Raw genomic sequence first — 24,169 nt, forward strand, 5'->3', positions numbered from 1 at the left:
GCTAGAGGCAAAGCCAGTATGTGGTCGACCCTGCAAAATTTCTGACAGAGATAAGCGAAAAATTCTGAGAAAAATTGAGAAAAATCCACAAATTTCGCTTAGGGATATTGCTCAGGAGTTCAAGGAAGAAAGTGGTGTTGATGTGTCACATGAAACTGTCCGAAAATTACTGAATTCCAATGACTACACATCACGAGTTGCCAGGAAAAAACCTCTACTATCGGCGGCGAATATTTTGAAGCGGCTATCGTTCGCTCAAGTCCATGTAAATAGTTCGAACGATTTTTGGAGTAACGTCATATTCTGTGACGAAAGCAAGATGATGCTATTCTACAACGATGGGCCATCCAGAGTCTGGAGAAAGCCACTAACAGCGTTGGAAAACCGCAATATTATTCCAACCGTTAAATTCGGAAAACTATCAGTGATGGTGTGGGGGTGTATTTCGAGCAAGGGTGTAGGAGATTTGACCTTCATTGAGAATACCATGGATGCTAGACAATATCTGAGCATTTTACAGACACATCTCGTCAGTAGTGCACAGAAATTTGGATTCTATGAGGACAATAAGCCAATTTTTAAATTTTACCAGGACAATGACCCGAAGCATAAAGCTCATATGGTAAGAGTTTGGCTGTTGTACAACTGTGGAAAGGTGTTAGACACTCCACCACAAAGTCCAGATATGAATCCAATAGAAAATGTGTGGTCATATTTGAAAAAAAAAGTCGCAAAGCGGAGTCCAAAATCAAAAACTGATTTAAAAGCTGCTGTACTGGAAGAATGGCAGAAGATTCCAGAAACATACATACAAAACCTTATTGTTTCAATGAAACGGCGATTGCAGGCTGTATGTGACGCTAATGGCAGCCACACAAAGTATTAAAAAAAAATATTCCTGTTTTTTTAACATTGTTATTTAGTAATAAAGTTTCGTGTAAAAACACTTTATTGACAGCATAAAATTTGAATGTTTTTAGTTTTTTAATTTTATAAAATGTTTGGGTAATGTTATTTAACAATTCTTTTTGCCATTAAGTTCTAGGAAAAATATAGAATCGAAATAAATTAGAATTGAAAAAAAATTCTCACTTTTAGGTACATTTATTTTCAACTAAACCCAAAAAATTAGTTTTTTTTCGTTAGTCAAAACACTTTATTGACATACTGTATATATAGGGTTTTATATTCGAGTCTATTGCAAAAACGTGCAACCATGACGTCGTAGCTGCCGTCGCCCGTCTGCTGCAATAATAATAACACTTAACAACAGCAGCAGCAGCAACAACAACAACAAGAACAACAACAACAACAAACGATGTGCCAAGTGATTGAATTAAGTGCCAATAGTTTTGTGAGGGACCTGTTGGCTGGGTTGCGTTTGCTCTTACGTTTTTACGTTTACGTTAATTGATACAAAGTCTCAAACGTGCGTCTCTTTATCTATTTATAAAAGTTTCGGCAGCAGAGTCGCTATTTTCGCGCATTTGTTTGATTCGGACAACGAATCTGATTGCGATTGCTTAATGTGTGCGTGTGTGTGCATGTGTGCGTGTGTGCGTGTGAATGCGAATGTGTGCTCGTTTTGTAGATGTTTTCGCGTCTCGCTTGCCGTTTGGCGGCCTGTGCCTGCCCTAAAATGTAAATAAACAAAAGAAAGGTAACAGCAAACGCAGCAGCAACAGCAGCAACACATAAACAATTACAACAATAAATGTGTATATAATTGTATGCTGACCACGGACGAAAAGTTTACAGTAACCAAATCGAAATTTACGTTTGAGTTTGAATAGCAGCGGCTGCTGCCGCTGTTGCTGCCGCTGCTGATATGAACAAATTATTTGGCGGTCGATTTTTACGCATGTACCGATACCGAATTTTAAATTTATGTTTTATTGCTGACGTTATTTGTTTACACGCACATTAGCATTAATGTAACAGCGTTGCCGCTGTTGCTGTTGCTGCCGCTGTTGCTGACGTAGTTGCCGCATCCACCGCAATTCATCGTCATCTATCAAAGTGGCAGAGTGTATTAACAAAATCAAATATCGGGCCGAAACTCAAAATAGACAAATGATAAAATAAAGCATCGGCAATCAAACAGCTGTCAAATGCCAATTCAACAGCATTACGAGCTGGCAAGGTCGCTGCAGCGCCGATAAAAGCGAAAGATAATATCGATTGCGATTGCGATTGTTATTAATGCTTAATTGCCAGCGCCGCTCACTTCACAATCTCTCTATCCCCCCCTAACACCGCTCATTCCCTCACTATTTCACCCACAATGTGCGCTGTTGTTGCAGTTGCAAAAAAAAAAAAACAATACAATCGCAAATTACAAAACTGCAACATTATTTGATTTATTTTAATTGAGCATGCGTGGGCCTGTCTGTCTGTCTGTCCGTCCGTCTGTCTGTCTGTCTCTTCGTCTGTTTGCCCACGCTTTATGCTCTAATTCAGTTTGGTTAGAAATCGATTGCAGCAACAAAGCAAAGCAACGCGAATCAGCGCAAAGCAAACGAGCAAGAAAAACATTCAATTTACAGCTGCAAACTAAGTACTTACTGTGGGCCTGGGGGATTACACCTTGCCCGCCCGCTTGCACTTCCGCGAGCCAATTTTCGTCGCCTGCGCTTAGCGTTTAAGTGAAAATTGGTGAAAATCTGGCAAATGTGTCAACAAGTGCCTAGTCAAACGGGCGTGAAACGCAGCAAAAGCAATAACAACAACGGAGAGCAGCGCAACATAGTCAACGCTTTTCACTTAATTTCCACTAAATTTCGTAGAGCTCTTCACCCGCTACCCCCCCCCCCCCCCCCCCCCCCCTATATTCCCCGCACACCCACCCAACATCTACCAGCATGTGTGTATGTAGCGAAGATTCTTGAGCTGCAACCAAATCTAGATCCGGTTCAGCAAGTTTACCGCAAGCTAGTTACAATATACATACATACACACATATACACACACACACACACACACATACAAGAGATGGGTACATCAACGTTACTAGAGATGAGCGCGTGTAAGCACGATATATAAATATTTTTACGCAGCAGCATATAATGAAAGGCTTAAATTTCACATGCTCATAATTATTCTTTAAAAACAGCAAATGGGATATCAAAAAGGCGCCAAAGTGTTTATTAACATTTTGCAATATCAATTAATGTTGAATATATTAAATTTTGTACATGAAGTCGTGTCACGCCATCAACACACAGTTTGCATATATATATATATATATATATATATATATACATGTGTGTGTGTGTGTGTGTACATACATAATTGACAATGTTGGCGACTCACCTGTGTAAACGGTCCGTTTGCTCGGCTTCGTTCTGCAGCTCGTTAATGGCAAAGAGCTCCGTCTCGCCATTGCGTCCGAAGATGCCATTGGGTATCTTGCGGAGGAACTTCTTTAATACGCTGGCAATGGTGAACACCGAATAGTTGTCAACGTTAACAAGTCGGCCCGCCTGCAGGAAGTGTATGAGCTTCTTCATTGCGCCCTGATGGCCGGGCGCACGAAAAACATCGCGTCGATTTGGCGACTCCTTGTTTAGTTTCAATATGAGCACAAGCAGCGGCCCAGGAATGTTGTTGTTGTGCTTGCATACCTCCTCCAGTGGTACACCGAACTTCACCTTCTCCAAGCGGTATGGATAGGCGGGAGCGGTCGCTGGATGGCCGCAGGATGTGACAACGTTGCCCAAATCAGCGGCGCGTCGATGCACGCGCTCAGCCCAGCTGGACATTTTGAGTGTGTTTGTGTGTGTGTGCGCGCGTATGTGTGTAGATATTTGTAAGCGTCTGTTTGTTTGTGTGCGGTTATTTGCCTGCGTACGCGTTATGTATATCAATTCGAGTGTGTGTGTGTGTGTGCGTGTGTATGTGTATGTGTAGGCAACACTTTTCTTTCGGGCGTTCGGTTTTCACAGAAAAATGTGCTCGTTCATAATTTTATGCTGTTTTATGCTGGTTAAAAACATGTTCCTTTACTTCCCCCTTACTTTCCACTGGAATGTAACTGCGTTGTTAAAGTAGTACTAGTAGTAGTTGTTGTTTTTGTTGTTGCTATTTTGTCTCTGTATGCATTTATCTTTCGTTGTGTCGTTGTTACTCAGCTCCTCGTACTTGTATCTGTTAATTTTTTGTTGTTTTGGGCGTTGTTTGAATTTTCTTCGAACGTAGTAATTATTTTCTTCGTTAAGATTTCTCAAATGTTAATTGAATATATCAAGATCTTTGTTTCATATATGTGCGTGTGTGTGTGTGTGTGTATACGCTTGCTTAGATTTGGCGATTTCAATTTTTTATGCTCGCGCAGTCACAGCAGCAGCCACTCCAGTATGCACTTTTTTTTAGCTTTGCTACTTCTTTTTTTTCACTGTTGCCGTCCCTTCACAGCTTAAGCGTAGATAGCGCGACGCGTTGTAGCATATTGAGCGCAGGATATATTATCCACAAGCTACGTTTTAGGTGTACCGACGCGGCTGGTTGTTGTTTTTTCTTTTTTTTTATTTAATTAATGGGTTAGTTTTCGTGGCTCTTAAAATAATTTTCGCGTCTCTGCACGCACGACTTGCAGCTCCAGCACTTGTGTATACACTAGCGATGCGCGACTTTTTTCTACTAGGGGTGTACAGATGTATTGCGTTTGCAACATATCGATATATCGCACGAATAAACTATCGGCACCCCTTAAGCTATGCTAATTACAATGTATCGATATCGATGAATAAAATGTCACCCTGCATATTATGAGTAGTATCGAATCTCTAATTATGGCGAATATGTGTAAAGTGAAATTGTTGCAAAGGAAATAACAATAATACAAAGCTACCAATAAGCCGCTTATTCATTGCAAGTTTTTAACCAAAAGAAGTACGTATTAAGCATAGTAGGCTATGAATGTATTTATAGCGCATCTGACACACATACATTCATTTAATTTATTTTTGTTTGTCTCAATTATTTTGTTGTCTGCTTCAAAACAACAGCAACAACAACACGTACAATTTTCATCTTTTTCTACGAAAAAAAATAAGTTAATAATAAAAAAAAAAGGCGTCAAACGCAAGACTATCAAACGCAGCGCATTTTGGCCCAATCGCTTATCCAAAATTTTCAAGTTCCATTTGCAAAAACAATTTTTATATGTGTGAGTGCCGCTGCTCACCTTGAATCCGTAGTCGTTGGCTGTTTCCCCCTTCGAACGCGTCTACGTATATAAGATATTGACCCTGTACGCCTGATACATATTTAAAACACACGCACATGCAACACACACACACACATACACGCATCGACGTACATACCTAAATAAGTTGCTGCATAGAAACTTTTTTTCAATTGGCAGGTGAACAAATGACCACCGCCGCCTCCACATCGCAAAATGCGTCGTCGACGTTGATGGCTGCTGGTGGAGCCGGTGGCGCGGGCTCTACGACAACAACAACGTTGACGACGACACCCAGCAGCTCGGCCGTGCGTGCCCTGGCCATGGAGTACAAGTCGCTTCAGGAGGAACCAGTCGAAGGATTTCGCGTTAAGCTAATGAACGATGATAATCTGTTTGAGTGGGAGGTGGCCATCTTTGGGCCGCCAGATACACTATATCAAGGTGGCTATTTCAAGGCGCACATGAAATTTCCACACGATTACCCGTACTCGCCGCCATCCATACGCTTCCTCACCAAGGTATGGCATCCGAATGTATACGAAAACGGCGATCTCTGCATATCCATACTGCATCCGCCTGTTGATGATCCCCAAAGCGGCGAGCTTCCCTGCGAACGCTGGAATCCTACACAGAATGTGCGTACCATTCTTCTCTCGGTTATTTCGCTCCTTAACGAGCCCAATACATACTCGCCAGCCAACGTGGATGCTTCGGTGATGTATCGCCGATGGCGGGATTCCCAGGTAAGTGTTAATCAAATCGCAACATATAAAGATCTAATATATCACGCAGGGCAAGGACAACGAATATCCGAACATAATACGCAAACAGGCACTGGCCGCCAATGCGGAAGCCAAGCGCGAAGGTATTGTGGTGCCTATGACACTGGAGGACTATTGCCTGAAGCCCACGGTCAAGCCCAGCACAGAGTCCGGCCTAGATGCAAATTTCTATGATGATGATTTTGATTTGGAGACCGAAGATTTGCCAACAGACTCGGATGAGGAGGATGATGAGGATGAGGACGATGAAGATGATGATGAAGAGGGCAACGGGGATAGTGCACCAATTAGCAAAAATAATGGCAATACAAAGTGCACGAACAACGGTTTGTCGGCAAAATCAGCTGCTGCTTCTGCAACAGATGATGCCGAGTCCGCTGATGACAGCGGTAAGGGAGAGACTACATAATGCAGATAAACACGCTCCACCTTCACTCTGCTCCTGCCCTAGGCGTCTGCGTAGCATTTAAATGAAGATGATACTAAGTGTGAAAAGAAACGAATCGAGCTGCTTGAAGACGCCCCCTAAGGCCAATCGCTGGTTTATCATTTCTCTCAACACAATTATTATTTTTTTACCATAAATTATGTACAATTGTAAAACTGAAACGTGAATTATTTCTTAGCTGGCCCGCTTTATAATATCCCCCAGCTAGCCTCTGGCTAGGCACGTTTTAAACCCGTTCATAGAATTTCAAGAGCTTGCGATTCCTTTTAAAGCAACTAAATACCACTCAAAACTGAAAACGATTATACAAGATCTATATATATATATACAATATACATATGTATTAGCTATTATTATTTAAAAATATATATATACAATTACACACATCCATGTACTTGTATGTACAAATCATTAGAGGGGGCGCTACAGATGCAAATTTTTAATGAGAACTATCCTAACAAACGAGAGACATCCTAACAAAAGATAAACTAACAAGAAAAACAACATAATATACAATCAACGGATTTCAAGAACGGAAAGCAAATATGGAAAGTAGCAATTAAGGAATATTTATGTGCAAAAGAACACCAATTGCAATATTGAAACGGAAAACTGCATTGTATAATAAATTGCAAAGATTCATAAGCCAAATAAAATGACAAAAAAATAAATCTCCGATGTTGATTACTTGACAAGTGAACAATTCACATATTATTCTAATAAGCAAAGACACGGCATGTGTTCATCCTTATTAATTTAAGGAACATTCTTCGAATTATGCTATTACCAAGATTGGCATCGTTAACTGTGATAAGGTATCTATCGCAAGTTAGTCGATCGTTTGCGTACAGTACAGGTTTCTCGCTGAGATTATTTTGCTCACAGTTTATTTGCTCAACTTTTGAAAGATTTTAAATTTTGGTTATGAGTTTGGCACGCTTGCGCCATGCCAGAAGCGCCGGGGTAAGGTCCTTGTCTGTAATGGCAGGCATGCGTATAAGTGAGCTATAGACACCAATGTCCGCCACGGACATTTGATCGCCGCCAAAGTATTGCTGCTGCTGCAGCCGCTTGTCCAGCAGCCGCACCATAGCCACTTGGCTCTTGTGTGTGGTGCAGCGCAACAGTTGATAGCAAATGTCCAGCACAGCATCGATTTCGTTGCAGAGCGGCGAGTTTTCATAGCGATATTCTGTGGGGCCCACACGTCCCAAATACCTTATGATATTCACCTCGCCATAAATGGGCACATACATTGTCGGTGAGCTAATCATTTCGGTGTGCTCGCCTAGGCAGACAAATTGTAAGATTAATCTAGATTTAATTGAGTACCATAAGCCCTTGCGTACAGTTCTTCCATATTAGCGTTACGTTGATCTTGGGCAGCGCTGGATTCACAGACACTTTCGCCAGATTAGCCTCAAACTCTCGCGCTGCTGGCCCAATATCCGCCATCGTTGAGTGTGTAAAGGTCTTCACATCAATGGTGTACAGGTCGCGCCAGGCGTTCTTCAACGCCAACAATGCATATGGTATAAAGTTGGGATGTCCATTGACGACCACATCATGCAGTGGCACCTGTCTCAAAACATTTGCATAGTATTTTATATGGTTATAAGGCCAAAGTTAACCCACTTCTTTTAGTCCACCGTTGTGGTAAGCTGTTGTATGCTGGACGGTCTTGCCACACACACGCACACCCAAGCTAGCGCGTATTTGTCCCAGCTGCGCTTTGAGCTCCTCGAGTTGTTTCAGCACCTTTTCTTGACGTTCCAACACAGCTGTTGTGTCTTGGTTCTACAAAATTAAACACACCAAAAAGGCAATGCACTGCATCAATAAAGGACAATTCAGTTTTCAAAACTGACTGCTAAAAAAAAACTAGAGATGGGCGCGTGAAAATATCAACGTAATAGCATATCCTTTAAAATATTTTGTTTATCGCTTCTGAGGATACCCGCTCGTTAAATATATAAATATATTTAATAATTCCATTAAGTTTGTTGTTAGCAACAATACATAGTGTTAATAAGCATGTGTTTAGATACCCTGGAATTATTTCCCGGCACATTTTCATATACGGTTTATAACGGGTCGAAAAATCATGCGCCCATTTCTAATGTGAACACACGAACACAAACTTGAAAAGCACAGTGCGTGTTATGCATTTTGTTAGTCAGTAGAATTTATAAATAGACATAAATTTGTGTTTAGCATATACATCTTTTAACCTTTAGCAAATGTTGTATTTGTCTGCCTAAAATGTCCAAATCAAGTGCACAGATGCCAGTTTTTGTATTGTTGCTCTCAACCTCCGCAGCGCCACTGCATTGAATTTGATGGGCCTTTTATTTTGATATCATGTGGTGAATGAAAATGAAATGATTTTTGAGTTTTCACACAGGCTCAGCACAGAAATAAGCTCCTAGATGGAGCATTGGCAACCAATTGAAAAGCAATTCACTGGCACTTTAGTCACTCTGACAATCTGTTCCAGCAACGCTCATCTCTAATTTGGGCCACGGCAGCTGCGAACAACACTTACTGCGGGGCCTGGTGTAGCGCCGGCGGAGAGGCTGACATTCCTTAATTCGTACATACAGGTGGGCAGTGTAATATCAAATTGTGGCAACAAAGTCTTCAGCTCGTACATTTCACGATCCAATTTGGTAGCGGGTTTAAGTAGATACGACACAGAAAAATGTGCTTGGCGGTAGCGATGAGTCAAGTCTATTATCGATTTATCGGATTTTTTACGATGTCTATCTATTTTGAGCATGTAATCAATATCGATAACCGATTAATACACTTTGATTATGTTTTTCACTGGCAAATATGTTGACCAATTTTCTCACTTCAATGATCTTTTCACAGCCAACAATAATATAAGCATAAGAATGCCATTGTATAAATTTAGTAAATTATGAATTTAAAAATATTATGCTGTGCCACTGCTACAAATTCTAATGACTGCTAACAGATAATTGAATTTAACAGCCTTAATCGTCTTATCGATAATTCGATATACAATAATGACATTCTCTGGGGCGTTGACATATACATTTAAAACGAGTTGACATTCCCATCTGATGGCGTCTATTTTTTAAAACATAAGAACAGACTTATTTGTTTACCAGACCAAATATGAATAATAAAAAATCAAGAAGTTCGGTGAGTGAAAATCATATCTCAAAAACGGAATACATCTAATACCCATTCTGTTAGCTAAAAAAAGGGCCGACACAGGCGGATGAGGAGCCTGATCCTGTCCGTACTATAAAGCGTCGCATCAGTTTTAGCGGCAAAAAGTTTATAAGGTAACAAAATTTAATAATATATATATATATTTAAATCATCGCTTTTGTTTGAAAAATACAGAGAATTTGATACTACGGAGAAACCACGCGACTACGACAACTCGTATGAAATATCGGACCATACCAACGGCGACGATAGCTCCGGCCAAACCCATGGCACTGTGGCAGCGTCTGTACTGCAAAGTACAGCCCACATCTCCACATTGGCCAACGAGATGGACAAGGAGAATACATCGCCCATAGCAACAACTATAGGTTCAGTGTACGAGCAGAATTCTCGATTAAGCGATTTTACACTCAAACTGCAAACGAGCATCAATGTGACGCTGCTACCGGATGAAATGGCCAAGCAACATCGGCGAGTGGAATCCCCGGCGCCTTTAGAGTCAATGTCAAGAGACAGTTTGTCATTGTATGAAGCGGAACGTGTAAAGCTGCACGAAAATAGTGTATATAGATTGCCAGTTTTTGAGAAGACTATGGATCTGGTTCCAGAGAAGCTTGCTTTTGCTGAGGTATGTAAAAGAATCTAAATCAACACCGTTTTCTTGTTGATGTCAAGCAAATTTACTTTGTGCTGAACGTAACGTCATAACGTCAACATCAAATGTTTGAGGATTACAGCGTCCCTAATTTAATGACATTTATTAAACATTTCAGCTAGAGCCCAAGCATCTGGAAACGAGAGACGAAAAAAAAACTATTGTTATACCTGCGGACATTAGTTGTGTGACTCAACAAGTCAGCCAGAAGACAGTGCTATTCGAGAACAAAGACATATCTTGTGATTTTACCGACATTGGTAGGGATAACAATGAAAAAAGCCAGAAGCCGAATGCCTAAATTATGAAATCCTTTTATTTTTCAGAGCCAAAAGAAAGTTGTTGGGCTGCGGGTGCGACGGCAAAGCCGACGCAAGAAAATGAATCCATTGATGTGGTAGAAAATGATTATATGAATTATTTGCCAGATGATTCGACGTTGTCTTCGCCGTTAATACCGTTGGATGTGATATCAGAGAACGGGATTAGCAAGAAATTGAACTTTCGGCAACTGAACGATGCCTTGGACTCTGGCCAAATACAGTTGTTTCCCAACGGTCCGAAAACACCAACTACTGATCGCAAAGCAAAGCAACGTCGTTTTTGGCATGGTCTAGAGCAGCAGCCCGCGGAACAGGATGCATCCCTCAGAGAAGTTTTAAAGCCACGCGGCACGCTTAATTTTAATGAGAGCATGATGATGTCGCCCATACCGCAAAGGCCCGAGCCTAATCTAATGGCAACAGCAGACCATTTCGAGCAGTCGGTCAAGGCCAAGAGCTCACAGAACCCCAGACGCAACTATCGCTTCTCCCAGGCGGACGAGCTAATGCTAGACAATACTAATTTTCTTGTCCATGCCAAAATAGGCGATGAAACGCAGTCACGAAATAGCTCCAAATCCTCATCGCGACGGGAAACTACCTACAATAATACTGCTATGGAATTGGATGATCTGGAAAAATGTGAAGCGGCCATGAGAGCTGCTCTGGAAAGCGCCAAGCACAAGGAAACTATGCAACGCCTAGAGCCGATGGAAGAAGAAACTTTATTAAGTCCCTGCAAAAATGCAATCAACACAATACATAAGCCAGGTGCAGTTCAGCAAGGCAATCAAGCAGATTTGAATCCTCATAAAGCACAGCCAACTCAGCACCGCAGTAAGCTAAGGCAATCTTTGCACATGTCTGAACCCATTGAAGAAACCTCCTTTGGCTCGCACAATGAGTTAAAGTCAGTTCCGCCTGCTGCTTCAACAATATCGCAACGTATGAGGCATGGGCAAACATTACACATGGCCGAACCCATTGTAGACGATCTCGTAACACCACATATTGAATCGGCAGCACATCAAATGAAAAGCAATACCCGCAGACAAACTATACACTCTGCGGAAGCCATGGACGAAGATATCGTAATGCCTAGCCAGGAATTGCCCTCAAATTCGTTAGCTCCCACAGTTGAGAAGCAGTGCAGCAGGCGCCGGCAAACATTGCACATGTTTGATTCCGTTGAAGAAGACTCATTTGGCTCGTATAAAGGCAGCAAGACAACTGCTGGTTCCATGAAATCCAAACACAATAAGTACAGGCAAACGTTGCTCATGGCTGAACCCATTCAGGAGGATGTCATGGGGCCACAAAAAGAAACGATGCAGCAACCGTTGGAGCAGCAGATCAGCGGGCGAAGACAATCACTTAATCTGGACGAAACAATTAGAGAAGATTCTTTTTATTCGGCGACTACTGCTTCAGTAGAACAGCATGACAAAAAAAAGAGACACACGATGCACATGGCTGAATCCATTGAGGAAGATTTTGTAAGACCACAACAAGACTTACATGCTCAACCGGCAGCTCCTACGATGGAAGAGCAGTACATTAGACGTAGACAAACATTACACTTGGTTGAATCCATTGAAGAAATTGTCGTTCAACCCCAATTAAAGTTTACTGCAGTGGAACAACAGAACAGCAGGCGCAGACAAACATTGCTTCTGGCAGATCCCATTGAAGAAGACTTGTTCTGTTCAATGCCCAACGATGCCGATCAGCATAAAGATAAATTCCCTGGGGATAAACCAATTAACGACGAATTGACGCGACAGTCAGAAACTCCTGCAGTTGGCTTGCAGTCCAATAGGCGTAGACAAACATTGCACATGGCTGATGCCATTGAAGAAGACTCTTTCTGTTCTATGTCCACAGCAATCAACTCGCATAGACATACATTACAAAAGGATGCGCCAATTGCAAAAGATGTACCAAAGCCGCAAGAAGAATTAAGGCGACAGTCAGAAGCTCCTGCAGTTGGCCTGCAGTCCAATAGGCATAGACAAACATTGCACATGGCTGATCCCATTGAAGAAGACTCCTTTTGTGCAATGTCCGCAGAAACCAACTCGCCTAGACACACATTGCAGAGGGATGCGCCAATTGCGAAAGATGTACCAAAGCCGCAAGAAGAATTAAGGCGACAGTCAGAAGCTCCTGCAGTTGGCCTGCAGTCCAATAGGCATAGACAAACATTGCACATGGCTGATCCCATTGAAGAAGACTCCTTTTGTGCAATGTCCGCAGAAACCAACTCGCCTAGACACACATTGCAGAGGGATGCGCCAATTGCGAAAGATGTACCAAAGCCGAAAGAAGAATTAAGGCGACAGTCAGAAGCTCCTGCAGTTGGCCTGCAGTCCAATAGGCGTAGAGAAACAATGCACATGGCTGATCCAATTGAAGAAGACTCTTTCTGTTCTATGTCCACAGCAACCAACTCGCATAGACATACATTACAAAAGGATGCGCCAATTGCAAAAGATGTACCAAAGCCGCAAGAAGAATTAAGGCGACAGTCAGACGCTACGGCAGTTGGCCTGCAGTCCCATAGGCGTAGAGAAACAATGCATATGGCTGATCCCATTGAAGAGGACTCTTTTTGTTCAATGTCCACAGCAATCAACTCGCATAGACGTACATTACAAAAGGATGAGCCAATTGCGGAAAAAACCTTAAAGCCGCGAGAAGAATATAGGCGACAATCAGAAACTCCTGCAGTTAGCCTGCAGTTCAATAGGCGTAGACAAACATTACATATGGCTGATCCCATTCAAGAAGACTCTTTCTGTTCAAAACTAACTCCCGTTCCCGTAGAAGCTCAGTCCAGCAAGAATGGAAAAAGTTTGCCCGTGACAGAAGCTATTGATATCGATGAGATTAAATCTCATGCACAATTGCCAGCCACATCAGCAGCGCACCCAGCTGAAAGGCCAAGCACCAAACATAGGCAAACTTTGCTCATGTCTGAATCCATTCAAGAAGATATAACTAGCGCGCACAAAGTGACCAACGCTAAATCAAAGACAAGGCAAGCATTAAATATAGTTGAGCCCATTGAGGAAGCCATTTGCAATGCAGCAAAATCCTTAAAACTACAAGCAGATCCTTCCATCGACCAATATAAGAAAAATGCAGGTCGAACATATTTCAAGGAGGAAGCTATGGAGGAAGACATCAGTTGCAATCTATCAAAGCCGACCACTCCACCCAAGTTACAACTAACAAGGAAGCCAAGACACACATTATACAGAGAAGAAGCCATGGATGTAGAAATGCCAAAAGTTCCGCCACCTGAGCAGCGCGTCAGCAAGTCCAGACCCACGCTGCTGTTGTCGGACTCGCTTGAGTTGGAATTGCTAAGCCAAAGCGCCACCGAGGATATTAATAAAGCGAGAGAAGACAGTCCTTCAGATTCAGCAGAGTGGTTAGCCCAGAGGCTTAAGGCACGTGAAGCATTGACCAAGTCAATGCCAGTTAAGCAGGAATTTCCAAGTCCAGATCAGATTGAGAAAGGGCCACAATATCAAGCTGTAGACTCAAAAAGCGTCTTAAATCGATTTATCAACCGTACAAGTGTGGAAACCCCTGAGATGAATAAAAAGCAGAAGAATTGGCATCAAAATTTTTTTCCCATCACGCCCGGTCGCTCAATGATTGAGTATGAGGACCTGGAGGAAGAGTGCAAGGTTGAGAGCCCAACTGCGAAGCCAGCGGTCCAATCTATATACAACAATATGGATATGGAGCTTGACATGGACACCTCAAATTTTGGCACTCCCAAGCAAACGCCTTCGTTTACCGTGAAGCGCTTGCCAATACACTTGACACCTAATTTGCCGCAGCCCAAAAAACGCAACACGCACTTGCCAGTCAAAATGGAGGACGAGAATGTGTAAGTCAATGTTTTCTCCAGTCATAAGGCAGTACCTAATTTTGTATCAATAAATTTCAGTAGCTCAGCGATTGAACTGGAGGTATCAGCACAAAAGCTGGAGCAATCAACGCCCGCTAGGAACCGATCACGAATTCCCGTCTTATCCAAATCATTGAATTCACCTTGGCGTGAAACGGAGCAGCTGGACGGCACTGTGCAGATGGTGAGGGCAGTAATGATGGGGCAGACACGCTGCCAGAAAATGGAGATCACTCACCTGACGGAAGATAAGGCGAAAACGCAACCAGATATGTATGAGGATAACCCCATAACCATTTCGGATGTGTCAAATCATTTTACGGCGCAGCGAGAATTGGCCAAGCGTTGTCACGCCAATAAAGCTGAGCAGCAGGCCAAGGAATCATCCATTGAAAGTCGCGGCTCAAATGAGCATTGCAATAAAAGCTATGCGACAACCCATAAACGGTTTATAAATCTAAGTGGCGATACCGTAATCCTTGCCGCTGCTGAAGTTCTTGACGATGAGTCGGAGGTTTATGAAATTGATAAGACACGACTCAGCCTGGTGTCGACCTTGCTGGACGAGGAGGACGACAGAGAAAAAGAAACGGCTCATAGCAACAATATCGAATCAGAGTCCAATGCCGAATCTGATGCTTGTCTTGAGCAGCTGAATCCACCGGCAGTGGCTGGAGCAGCGGATGCGTGCAAAAAATGCAAGCATTGCAGGCGTTCAATGGACAATGCGACGGCGCGCAACATCTCTGCGGATTCGTTCGAATTGCCGGATAGCCCTGATCTAGAAGAGCAGTTTGAACGTTTGGATAGATTGCGACAACGGCCACGTCTTGAGGATGTGCACAAGTATTGGGAACTGAAAAAACTGGAACTTAACCCCGACGATGAAGATGAAGAAAAGACGCACAACCCCATAAGCGATACAAGTAGCTTAAGTCTATCACAAATGCTTGAGATGTTTAACAACAAGTGCGAAGAGTAAGTAAAACGATGATATCCAAAACGATTTGATACTTAAAATGAACCATTATTTATTAAGGTACAAGCAATGCTGTCCAAAACCAAAACCAGTTGAAAGGTTTGTCAAGTGCTTGGAGGACTCATTGCACGCCCAGTTGCCCAATTGGATATTTCATGATAATCTTAAATATTATCGTAAATACATTTTCTCACATCGTAAAATAACCACATTTCAAATCGTTATTGATTATGAGCCGTTGGACTTACTGGAAAGTAAGATACGCGTGAGCAGCATTAAAATGAGAAAATCGAACATACCTCCGAAGTGTAGGTGTCTCAATTTAAGACTCTTGACTCAATTTTTAACTGAATTTATTTTACTTACAGTCCCATTATGGAATGTCTACGATCATCTGATGGATTTTCAGCTAAAGCTTAATCTGCCACTGAACCTGGATCGCCTGTTCGATGGCAACGAAGTTGAAGATTTTGTCAAATTCTTACACCACATAGATGGAGTCTGCTCAAGAGTATATAGCATATGTAAAAACATGAAAATGGTGTTGACTACAGCAGGAGCACGGCTAATAAGGTGAGACCTCAAATCAGTTTAATAATTTGATCGTTTAATTGTTTTATTATTTCAATTATTAGAGAATCAAATCGCATTATTCTGAGAAAGACAGTGCGTCGATTAATTAAGAAGGAAGATGAGGCATTTGCGCGTATGGAGAAAATCAACTTCAAAATTGAAATCGGTAACGTTCAGGAGATCTCTTTCAAGGATATTCTGCAGCCAACTCTATATCAATTCGATGAGAAAATTCAATTTTTACCAAAGGGTATCGCATTTTTGGACGCCTTCTTGCAAAATCCCGATCAATTTCTAAGGCGTAATGTCGAACACAATAATTAAAGTTTTATTGTGGAAGATTTGGTGAGCCAGAGATGTAACCAATCCGACTTGTTTTATACATCAAATATTAAGATATTCAAAGTTATGTAGTAATTATTTTAGATGTACATTACATTTATAATCAGTTTGCCAATCAATACTTTTAAAGACTTTTTTGTTGTTCTCTTTTTTTTGTTTGCATTCTAACTAAAAATTAAAGTTCTTAAGTTATTTACATTGAATATAACACAATATAAAAGTCGCTTTTTAAATAATTGTTCATATTGACATATTTTAAGTATGGCATTAAGTTATACCAAACGGAAACAGAAATAAATGTGAATATTCAAAAATTAACGGAAAATATTTTTAGATGAAAATATACCATCGTTCAAATAAATACTGTATGAAAAAGCTTGTAATTTATGTGTAATTTGAATTCCAACTGACGTTTAATAATGTAAGCTAATATGAAGCTTAGTATTTTAATAGTATTTTTGTAGTTTTTCGTATTTTAGTCTCTCTGAAAATCGGCCACATTTCAATGCTGGAGCTGGTTATCAAAACAAAAATCGTAAGAAAAATTGCAACAAACACAAACACTAATAAACGCAAAAGCATTGGAAGCATACGATTGCAGTATTGAATGACATGTGGTTTGATCCATCCGGATACTATGTGGTTGCCTTGAGCACTCTGCTGCTGTGCATTTTAATAGCCCTTTATTTTGCCAACTTTTTGAAGGACGATTCTGTGAGTAGCCAATTGAAATAATTCCACCCCCGAAATGCATTCGAATGCATATACTTAATACACAGGAACTAGAGGATGAAGGCCTTGGCGATGACGAGGTGCGTTTGGAGGACGATCCGGTAATGAAAGCACAGTTGCAAGCGCGCCTGCAAAGGGAAATCGATGATGATGAGGCCTACGAGGAAGAGCAGGAACCGTTAAGCGAGAGCGATGCAGAGCAAGGACCTGGACCAAAGGCGCCCAATTACAGCAATCTGGTGGGAAAGTTCAAGGCCAAGCGATACCAGCACAAGCTGGAAAAGAACCTATCACCCAGCCAAATTGAGGAGGAGCGACGGATCGAGCGTGAACAGTTGGCGGCGATTTTTGAATTGCTGCGCAAACAGGAGGACGAATTGAATCTAAAGGATCGCATAAGCGATTGCGAGCTTAAGCAGCAGGTGAAATTGTATCGTTAGACAGTTTATCAACCAGAGCGTGTGATTATCACTTTTGTGTGCATGGATATCGGGAAGCTTCTGTATCTGCTTAGAATGGCAAGGTTTAGGCTGGAGCCTTAATGTTAAATACTTAACACGAAGATCCTGGAAGAGGCAGCGACGAGTGTCATTAATTTACAATTAATAGTCAAAGACGAATAGATTTTATTCTGTATTTTAGTGTCTTTTATATATATACATGATGTATATAAGTTATAGAGAAAGCATGTTCTACTTCAAGTATTAACTAATTACGAAGTGTGTTTGGGATAACTTAGCCCAATGGACCTTCATATAATTATAAATGTGAGTTGATATTCTTGTTGCATCCCCATGGAAATATATGATTTATGCAATTATTCTAGTTGAAATACAATCTGAATGTACAAAATCGAAAACATCTGCGAATGGCTTTTCAGTATGCTGCACAGGGCCCAGTAAAGAGATTGATAGCAAAGTAACTACAGCAACCCGTAATAACTTCTCTCTGGAGGCAACATAGCAACCGAACAATTTCTATGACAACCAAAAATTTATTTATGTAGCATTCTGTCCACATAATTTTCTACTCGCAAGCTGGAGAAGCTAGTGAAATCATTTCAAAAAATTGAATTGAACAAAGAAGAAACGGTATAATGGTAAACTTTGTGTACCTGGAGGAGCTTTACCTGTTCGTGGAGAGCATTCGTTCCTTTCAGGTGCGCGATGTGGGCAGCAGCAAATGGTTGGAGGTCCATGAGATGATAATTAAGCTGAGCCAGCAGGCGGCACTTGAGGTGGCCGAACAGCGTGAGGAGGAAGTCAAGGAGTTTCTCGTTTCCCGAGACAAGCTATCGGTGCTCATAAATGAGGCCTATTGTGTCAGTTTGTGGAAATCACGTGTGCTGCCCCATCTCCTGGAGATTGATCCGAATCCCCAGGCAACATTCCTGATTTACACGGTGCTGTACCATGAGGCTGCTGTGGTGGCATTGCTCGATCTATGCCTTTACCATCCCAGTGGCTGCGAATCGCTTCAGGATTCGGTGCTAGATTTGATCGATTACTGTGCCCAGGGCGTTGCACAGGTCATCGGCTTGGTTAGCATGGGCTACCACGAGAACGAGACCAAAGTAGATGTGGACGAGGCCGTGCTCACCGAGCTGGAGCGTCAAAAGCGCGATCTCATCTATAAGATTGGCCTGCGCTGCGTTTCTCTGCTCAGCTACCTGGCTGACAATGTGTCGCTGTTCCATATGGGCGCAGCTCGTCGCATGCTGGTTACTCACGATATACCCTGGCTCATGGTCGATGTACTCTGCTTTCGGCCCTGGCAACGCAATACCAGCAAGGGCTTGGAGAAGTTTATCGACGAGAAGTGGAGCGCCGTTGAGGACGCAGCTAAAATTATAAAGCCAGAGGCCCAAGCCTGGTTCTGTGTTCGCCAGCTACTGCTCAGCCCGCAGATAGTTGATAATTATCCCTTGAACGAGGCGCGTTGCAAACAGATATCCAAGGTAAATAGATGTAGATGCAATGAATCCAGGCTAATGCTTTTCATCGCAGCTGCTGGGCATGCTACACGAAACGCTGTTGGACCAGCTGCCGGTGCTGATCGAGCTGAAGCAGTACATCAGTCGCTTAACACTCAGTGGGAATACTGGCAAAAAGGCTCAGAATCTTATTTTAGAGGATATGCCACAAATTCAGGATAACCTCATCAAGGAGGTGGAACGCGACGGCGGCTTTTATCAGGTAGCTCAGAACCAGGACGGCGTATTCCTCAACAACAATCGAGAAGAGATCTGCGCACTGGCCACCAAACTGAGCAGCGCTTATGGCACAGAGCTTTTATGTGAATTGGAGCAACACATGGCCGATTTGGAACTGAAGAAGAATGAAACCAAGTCAGATGATAGTCCTGCTGCCGACGAAACGGAGGAAAAGGTCCACAAATGCGGCACTTGCCAGGAGCCGGCAAAAAAGAAATGCGCCAACTGCAAGCTGGTTCATTATTGCTCCCGGTAGGTTTCACAATTGTCGCGCGAAAAAACTTCTCACAATTAACAAATGAGTTCCTTTTTTCCTATTCCAGAGAGTGCCAACTTAAGGATTGGCCGCAGCACAAGGACACGTGCATGGGCAAGGCTGTCTAGCATAACTGTTTTATCTGTTTACTTTGTATTGACGTTAATCACACTAAAGAACATTCCAAAAATTGACGTTCCGCTCTGTTTTTTACAAAATTTTTGTAGGTATTTTTTTCTTTATTTAGCAATTAAAAACTTGCCAGGTAGTCTCTCATTCAGCAGACAGGGGAACGGCTACGGCAACATGTTTAGCTGTTCTGTCTGAGATGGTCCTTAACTACATCCAATGCGGGCGTCTCCTCACCGTAATCCTTAATGACAACCACAGAGCAGCCGCACACCTTGCGTGGCTTGCCCTCCTTGTCGATCTTGCACAGACCAGACCACTCGCCCAGTTTCTTGTGCGAATCGACACGAATCAGCGGAATCTGATGCTCATTGCACAAGGCTGTGATCAGTTTCTTGTAGTTGGGCTCATCAAAGGATTCGGCCAGAATGCAGAGGACAGCTTGACGCCTATACAAAAAAAAAAATAAACGATTAGAATCAATTTTCTCCAAGCTTATGTTTACATTAATTGGCTTTGTACGGTTCTCAGTAATTGGAAAATTTGCGATCAATGTAAAATTCATAAACACGGACCAATTAATCTCATCAGCGTGTGCCAAAACAAAAGCCAAAGAATTTTAAGTTCATGATGTTGTTGCTTACTTGTCCAAAGCCTTGCAGGCCTGGTGGATGCCATGGACGAGTCCATCAGCGATCAGCGACTTCTTTAGAACTTCCTGTAGCGCGGTGTTTATGTCCATGGCGCCGCCAAGAACGGGCGCTGCGGAGGGCACATCTCTGCCGGGGGAAAAATCACTTGTTAGTCGAAATTACAAATGATCGTCACAGAATGACGAATTGAATAATATTTTAGCACTTTTAACTCAGTAATTGGAAGGTTTGAAATCAATATAAATTCATAAACACGGACCAATTAATTTCATCAATGTAAAATTGTTTAGTTAAAAGTCAAAGCATTTGCCACTTACACATCAACGTCGGCCATATCTGAAAGGTTGAGGCTGCACTGCACTGTAAATGATTATAATAAAACTATTATTAGATATGATGGCGCACATAATTGTAAATTAAATTCGTGGAGGCGGCTTCAGCACAAAATTAATATGCTATCGTACCTTTTTGACAACCGGAAAGAAAGAGAGCCAAGCTATGTTGCGGCCAACTTCATGTTTTTAAATCAGTGATGCTTTGAAACTTCGATATCAGCTGTACACACTAATACCATACAAAAGCTTGTTGCTCTATAACTCGTTTAGGTTATTCAATTTAAATAATTAAGACAAATTAAACTATTGATTCTTAAATTTTATATTTCACTTAACATTTTTAAATAAGTTCTCAAGAAATAAAAAATATATCAAATAGCTTAAGTCTAGTGGAAACGATGTAAGTTACAACTATCGTAGGCCATATGATTGGGTATTTTTTAGCACATTTTTAGCGGCTGTTCTCTGTGTCATTTTGCGCCCAAAATCTTAGGAGCCAAGCAGCTCCCGCAACTCGTCAAATACGCTAAAAATAGCTCGTAATAAGTCTAATTAAAATAAGTCATAGTTCATAGAGTGATACAAAGTCAATTTTAAGCTACAGCTTCTCAGTGCAATAACGTGTTTATGTTTACATAAGCAATCGGCAACAACCAAGACAACAACAACACCATCTAAAATGACAAGCAAGCTACAGTAAGTTGTGTGAAACGGTCCCGACTGCCCTCAGCCAACACCTTGTAGTTTATTAATGTCTACAAATGGCACCACGTGCTCGTATTGGTTCGTGCGTCTAATTGCCGAAATTTACAGCAACATGTGAAAATCGTGTGCCTTGCTGCTTGCTGCTCTGACCGACGCTATTGTGTATTTGTGTGTTGTTCCCTTATCTACGCTGAATTGGGTCTCCACTTTTGATATAATTGGCTGCAGGTCGTTCTATGAATGAGCTCCCGAAATTGTTGCTATAGAAATGCGATGCGCTGATAAGAAACATTCTTGTTGACAAATACAACAAAACGCACGGTAAACAACAGTGGCCACCAAAAAATTTAGTAGAGCTCAAGACGACGATATCGATACTTTGTGTTCAAACCGAGAATATCAAATTCCGGATGTACTTTAGGGTTTTAATAAATTGGTATTTTTATAAATAAGAAATGAATTGTTTTCGGTATATATTATATAAATATATGTAAAATTTTTAAAGTCTAATTCTATTGGGTATTTATTCAACATCTCTAGCAGTATGCACACTATTTTAGCCAGCACTGTAGCGCCTTTTTGGGGGCTATCGCTGCGGTTCATCGACAACTGATACTGATTAGAATTTGAGGCGGCACTCGTTGATGTTGGATTGCGGTTTCAATTGCTAATTAGGCGGCAAGCCCTCGACTGGAAAGCATGTGCGACACTAAGAGCAACTCAAGCAACGTGAGGTTGCGTATCGCTTAGGCGCTTAAGGGAACTTCTCCATTAATTTGAGGCTAATCGCTTGTCGCTTCTCTTTTCATTTGCAGAGAAGGCATCCTAGTCGGATGCGGTAATCCGTTGCTGGATATATCGGCGACCGTGCCTATGCATTTCCTGGAAAGATATGGCATGAAAGAGGATGATGCCATACTGGCCGAGGAACGACATATGCCCATCTACCGTGAACTGGCCGAGGACTATCAGGCAGAGTATCTGGCCGGTGGTTCGGTCCAAAATTCATTGCGCATAGCCCAATGGATAATTGGACAGCCCAATGTCGCCGTCTTCTTTGGCTGTGTGGGCAAGGATAAGTTTGCGGACATATTGCGGGAGAAGGCACGCGCCGCCGGTGTTGATGCACATTATCAGGTGAGCGAAGACACGCCCACGGGCACTTGTGCTGTGCTCATCACGGGCACGCATCGCTCTCTCTGCGCTAACCTGGCGGCAGCCAACAAATTCACCATCGACCATCTGGAGGAACCGGAGAACAGGCATCGTATAGAGAATGCTTTATACTATTATATTTCGGTAAGTATAGAAGACACAGCAACTGCGGATGTTGTTGCATTCCTGCTGGCATAACGGGGTTTTAAAATATTTTGTGATCTTCTGCATGCAGGGCTTCTTTTGACCGTTAATCCACCCAGCATAATGCGTGTGGCCGCCACCGCCCATGCCAAGCAGCGACCGTTCCTAATGAACCTCAGCGCACCATTCATATCGCAATATTTCATGACACCGCTGCTGGATGTTATGCCCTATGTTGATATCATTTTTGGCAACGAGGCGGAGGCGCACGCCTTTGCCACTGCGCAAGGTTGGCCCGCCGACAATGATCTGCGTGAGATTGGCAAGCGCCTGGTCGCGCTGAATAAACTCAATACGGGGCGACCCACGCATTGCCATACTCACGCAGGGCTGTGACCCCGTGCTGCTTATACAGCACGATTCGGTCCAGGAGTTTCCAGTGACACGTTTGACGGTGGATGAAATTGTAGATACCAATGGCGCTGGGGATGCATTCGTTGGTGGTTTCCTGTCGCAGTTTGTGCAGGGCAAATCGCTGGATGTGTGCATACGCTGTGGCAACTATGCGGCGGGTCATATTATCAAGAATCCAGGCTGCACGTATTCCGGTTCGCCGGAATTTGTTGAATAATCATCCAGAGGAAATATCCACCCATACAAACACACACCCACACACACACACACACAAAAAAACTACACACACAACACAATGAACCGACAAACCTATAAGAGGCATAAGCATTGCGCAAATAGTTTTGCAACTACTGCAAATAAGTTCGAAAAGTGACTAAGACAATTTTGTTAACACTACTAATAATTATTTGTACATATAATCTAAACTCACACACACACACATAAACACACACACACACACAGTTGGCAACGAAGATGTGAGTTATGCACGGCCTTGTGGTTTATATACAATGTTAGAGCAATATTCGAATTTAAATTGATAATAAAATACAAAACCCACAAAAACATTCAAATTTGAAAAAGCGCTATTATGTTTGACTCTTAATAGATAGTTGTTTGACCTAGAAATGCCCCTTCGTAAACTAATTGATAGCAATTGTATGATTTATTCATTTAGCCAAGTGTTCGGCTCCGACTGTGCCGCAGTAAAAGATTAGGCATTTGCTACTGCTAACTTTCTTCCAAACACATTTGTGCGCTTTATGATTTGAGCTACTTAACATTTGAGTCAGCTATAAGATTAGTTAGGAAAAATTACAGCATTGACCCTTGAGGTGCTTGATTACACGCAGGTGTCATTCTTTTATTATTACTGTGATATATCACATCGTATCTGAGGTTGATTTATGTCTCTTAAGCATTCTTTGCAATCTGTGTTGATAAGCTTGTGTCTTATCTGTGATGCATTGAAATAATATATGATTTACCATATCATAATAGCAGGGATTATAAGGCC

The 24,169-nt window shown here is 42.1% G+C and overlaps 7 protein-coding genes, 2 non-coding genes and 1 pseudogene across 19 annotated transcripts in view; 5 read left to right on the top strand and 5 right to left on the bottom strand.

Moving 5' to 3' along the window:
- RhoGAP71E (Rho GTPase activating protein at 71E) overlaps positions 1-4,618 on the bottom strand; it is a 79,943-nt gene extending 75,325 nt beyond the window's left edge. For 3 of the 7 annotated variants that reach the window (XM_070208328.1, XM_070208327.1, XM_002048397.4), the window contains exon 1: positions 3,313-4,617. In XM_070208328.1, coding sequence (XP_070064429.1) covers positions 3,313-3,761 — 449 coding nt within the window. In that variant the 5' untranslated portion in view covers positions 3,762-4,617. Of the gene's footprint in view, positions 1-3,312 lie in introns of all 7 variants that reach the window. The other 4 variants (XM_015174962.3, XM_015174959.3, XM_015174960.3 and 1 more) reach the window with 2 other exon arrangements.
- A 126-nt stretch (positions 4,619-4,744) lies between these two features.
- Positions 4,745-6,804, top strand: LOC6622536 (ubiquitin-conjugating enzyme E2 R2). Of its 3 annotated transcripts, none has more exons than XM_015176045.3 (3): positions 4,745-4,890; positions 5,366-5,931; positions 5,981-6,804. In XM_015176045.3, exons 2-3 carry the CDS (start codon positions 5,374-5,376, stop codon positions 6,377-6,379), a joined length of 957 nt encoding a protein of 318 aa, XP_015031531.1. In that variant the 5' UTR covers positions 4,745-4,890; positions 5,366-5,373; the 3' UTR covers positions 6,380-6,804. The 3 variants fall into 3 exon arrangements, with proteins under 3 accessions (XP_015031531.1, XP_015031530.1, XP_002048434.2); XM_015176044.3 differs by lacking the exon at positions 4,745-4,890 and adding an exon at positions 4,996-5,251; XM_002048398.4 differs by lacking the exon at positions 4,745-4,890 and adding an exon at positions 4,996-5,167.
- A 479-nt stretch (positions 6,805-7,283) lies between these two features.
- Positions 7,284-9,157, bottom strand: AIMP2 (aaRS-interacting multifunctional protein 2). 2 transcript variants are annotated; one of them, XM_032434144.2, is made up of 5 exons: positions 8,964-9,157; positions 8,650-8,763; positions 8,054-8,215; positions 7,768-7,996; positions 7,284-7,706 (listed from the first exon to the last, which is right to left on the bottom strand). In XM_032434144.2, exons 1-5 carry the CDS (start codon positions 9,069-9,071, stop codon positions 7,330-7,332), a joined length of 990 nt encoding a protein of 329 aa, XP_032290035.1. In that variant the 5' UTR covers positions 9,072-9,157; the 3' UTR covers positions 7,284-7,329. The 2 variants fall into 2 exon arrangements, with proteins under 2 accessions (XP_032290035.1, XP_032290036.1); XM_032434145.2 differs by lacking the exon at positions 8,650-8,763 and having other exon boundaries at positions 8,964-9,155.
- Positions 9,158-9,436: 279 nt separating this feature from the next.
- On the top strand, positions 9,437-16,737 carry LOC116650469 (uncharacterized). Of its 2 annotated transcripts, none has more exons than XM_032434139.2 (9): positions 9,437-9,589; positions 9,644-9,735; positions 9,797-10,250; positions 10,396-10,537; positions 10,604-14,504; positions 14,565-15,503; positions 15,565-15,812; positions 15,873-16,077; positions 16,140-16,737. In XM_032434139.2, the coding sequence occupies exons 1-9, from the start codon at positions 9,563-9,565 to the stop codon at positions 16,399-16,401; spliced, it is 6,270 nt and encodes a 2,089-aa protein (XP_032290030.1). In that variant the 5' UTR covers positions 9,437-9,562; the 3' UTR covers positions 16,402-16,737. The 2 variants fall into 2 exon arrangements, with proteins under 2 accessions (XP_032290030.1, XP_032290031.1); XM_032434140.2 differs by having other exon boundaries at positions 14,568-15,503.
- A 172-nt stretch (positions 16,738-16,909) lies between these two features.
- Positions 16,910-17,976, top strand: LOC116650472 (matrix-remodeling-associated protein 7). Its single transcript, XM_032434146.2, has 2 exons — positions 16,910-17,133; positions 17,199-17,976. Exons 1-2 carry the CDS (start codon positions 17,032-17,034, stop codon positions 17,589-17,591), a joined length of 495 nt encoding a protein of 164 aa, XP_032290037.1. The 5' UTR covers positions 16,910-17,031; the 3' UTR covers positions 17,592-17,976.
- Positions 17,977-18,130: 154 nt separating this feature from the next.
- On the top strand, positions 18,131-20,169 carry LOC116650470 (zinc finger MYND domain-containing protein 10 homolog). The gene is made up of 3 exons (XM_032434142.2): positions 18,131-19,108; positions 19,158-19,615; positions 19,687-20,169. Exons 1-3 carry the CDS (start codon positions 18,248-18,250, stop codon positions 19,745-19,747), a joined length of 1,380 nt encoding a protein of 459 aa, XP_032290033.1. The 5' UTR covers positions 18,131-18,247; the 3' UTR covers positions 19,748-20,169.
- Positions 19,822-20,878, bottom strand: LOC6624602 (small ribosomal subunit protein eS12). Its single transcript, XM_070208334.1, has 3 exons — positions 20,719-20,878; positions 20,393-20,527; positions 19,822-20,197 (listed from the first exon to the last, which is right to left on the bottom strand). Exons 1-3 carry the CDS (start codon positions 20,733-20,735, stop codon positions 19,930-19,932), a joined length of 420 nt encoding a protein of 139 aa, XP_070064435.1. The 5' UTR covers positions 20,736-20,878; the 3' UTR covers positions 19,822-19,929.
- On the bottom strand, positions 20,271-20,342 carry LOC116650479 (small nucleolar RNA U18). Its single transcript, XR_004303442.1, has one exon. It is a non-coding gene; the product is annotated as a small nucleolar RNA U18 (small nucleolar RNA).
- LOC116650478 (small nucleolar RNA U18) lies at positions 20,609-20,679 on the bottom strand. Its single transcript, XR_004303441.1, has one exon. It is a non-coding gene; the product is annotated as a small nucleolar RNA U18 (small nucleolar RNA).
- Positions 20,879-21,195: 317 nt separating the features above from the next.
- LOC116650474 (uncharacterized) lies at positions 21,196-23,726 on the top strand (annotated as a pseudogene).
- Positions 23,727-24,169: the final 443 nt, after the last annotated feature.

Source organism: Drosophila virilis, chromosome 3, assembly GCF_030788295.1.
Source record: "Drosophila virilis strain 15010-1051.87 chromosome 3, Dvir_AGI_RSII-ME, whole genome shotgun sequence".
NCBI classification, from domain to species: domain Eukaryota; kingdom Metazoa; phylum Arthropoda; class Insecta; order Diptera; family Drosophilidae; genus Drosophila; species Drosophila virilis.

Bases quoted from the DNA above. Each gene is read 5' to 3' on its own strand.
- LOC6622536 (XM_002048398.4), top strand. The intron at 5,932-5,980 runs GTAAGTGTTAAT...TATATCACGCAG, and splicing joins GCCGATGGCGGGATTCCCAG to GGCAAGGACAACGAATATCC.
- AIMP2 (XM_032434144.2), bottom strand. From the start codon at position 9,071: ATGTACGAGCTGAAGACTTTGTTGCCACAATTTGATATTACACTGCCC. The intron at 8,216-8,649 runs GTTAAAAGATGT...TTAATTTTGTAG, and splicing joins AAATACAACATTTGCTAAAG to AACCAAGACACAACAGCTGT. The intron at 7,707-7,767 runs GTACGCAAGGGC...TTGTCTGCCTAG, and splicing joins AACGCTAATATGGAAGAACT to GCGAGCACACCGAAATGATT.
- LOC116650469 (XM_032434139.2), top strand. From the start codon at position 9,563: ATGAATAATAAAAAATCAAGAAGTTCG. The intron at 15,504-15,564 runs GTAAGTAAAACG...TTATTTATTAAG, and splicing joins TTTAACAACAAGTGCGAAGA to GTACAAGCAATGCTGTCCAA. The intron at 15,813-15,872 runs GTAGGTGTCTCA...TTTTACTTACAG, and splicing joins ATCGAACATACCTCCGAAGT to TCCCATTATGGAATGTCTAC.
- LOC116650472 (XM_032434146.2), top strand. From the start codon at position 17,032: ATGTGGTTTGATCCATCCGGATACTATGTGGTTGCCTTGAGCACTCTG. The intron at 17,134-17,198 runs GTGAGTAGCCAA...CTTAATACACAG, and splicing joins ACTTTTTGAAGGACGATTCT to GAACTAGAGGATGAAGGCCT.
- LOC116650470 (XM_032434142.2), top strand. From the start codon at position 18,248: ATGGTAAACTTTGTGTACCTGGAGGAGCTTTACCTGTTCGTGGAGAGC. The intron at 19,109-19,157 runs GTAAATAGATGT...TTTTCATCGCAG, and splicing joins GTTGCAAACAGATATCCAAG to CTGCTGGGCATGCTACACGA. The intron at 19,616-19,686 runs GTAGGTTTCACA...TTCCTATTCCAG, and splicing joins CTGGTTCATTATTGCTCCCG to AGAGTGCCAACTTAAGGATT.
- LOC6624602 (XM_070208334.1), bottom strand. The intron at 20,198-20,392 runs GTAAGCAACAAC...TTTTTTGTATAG, and splicing joins GCCTGCAAGGCTTTGGACAA to GCGTCAAGCTGTCCTCTGCA.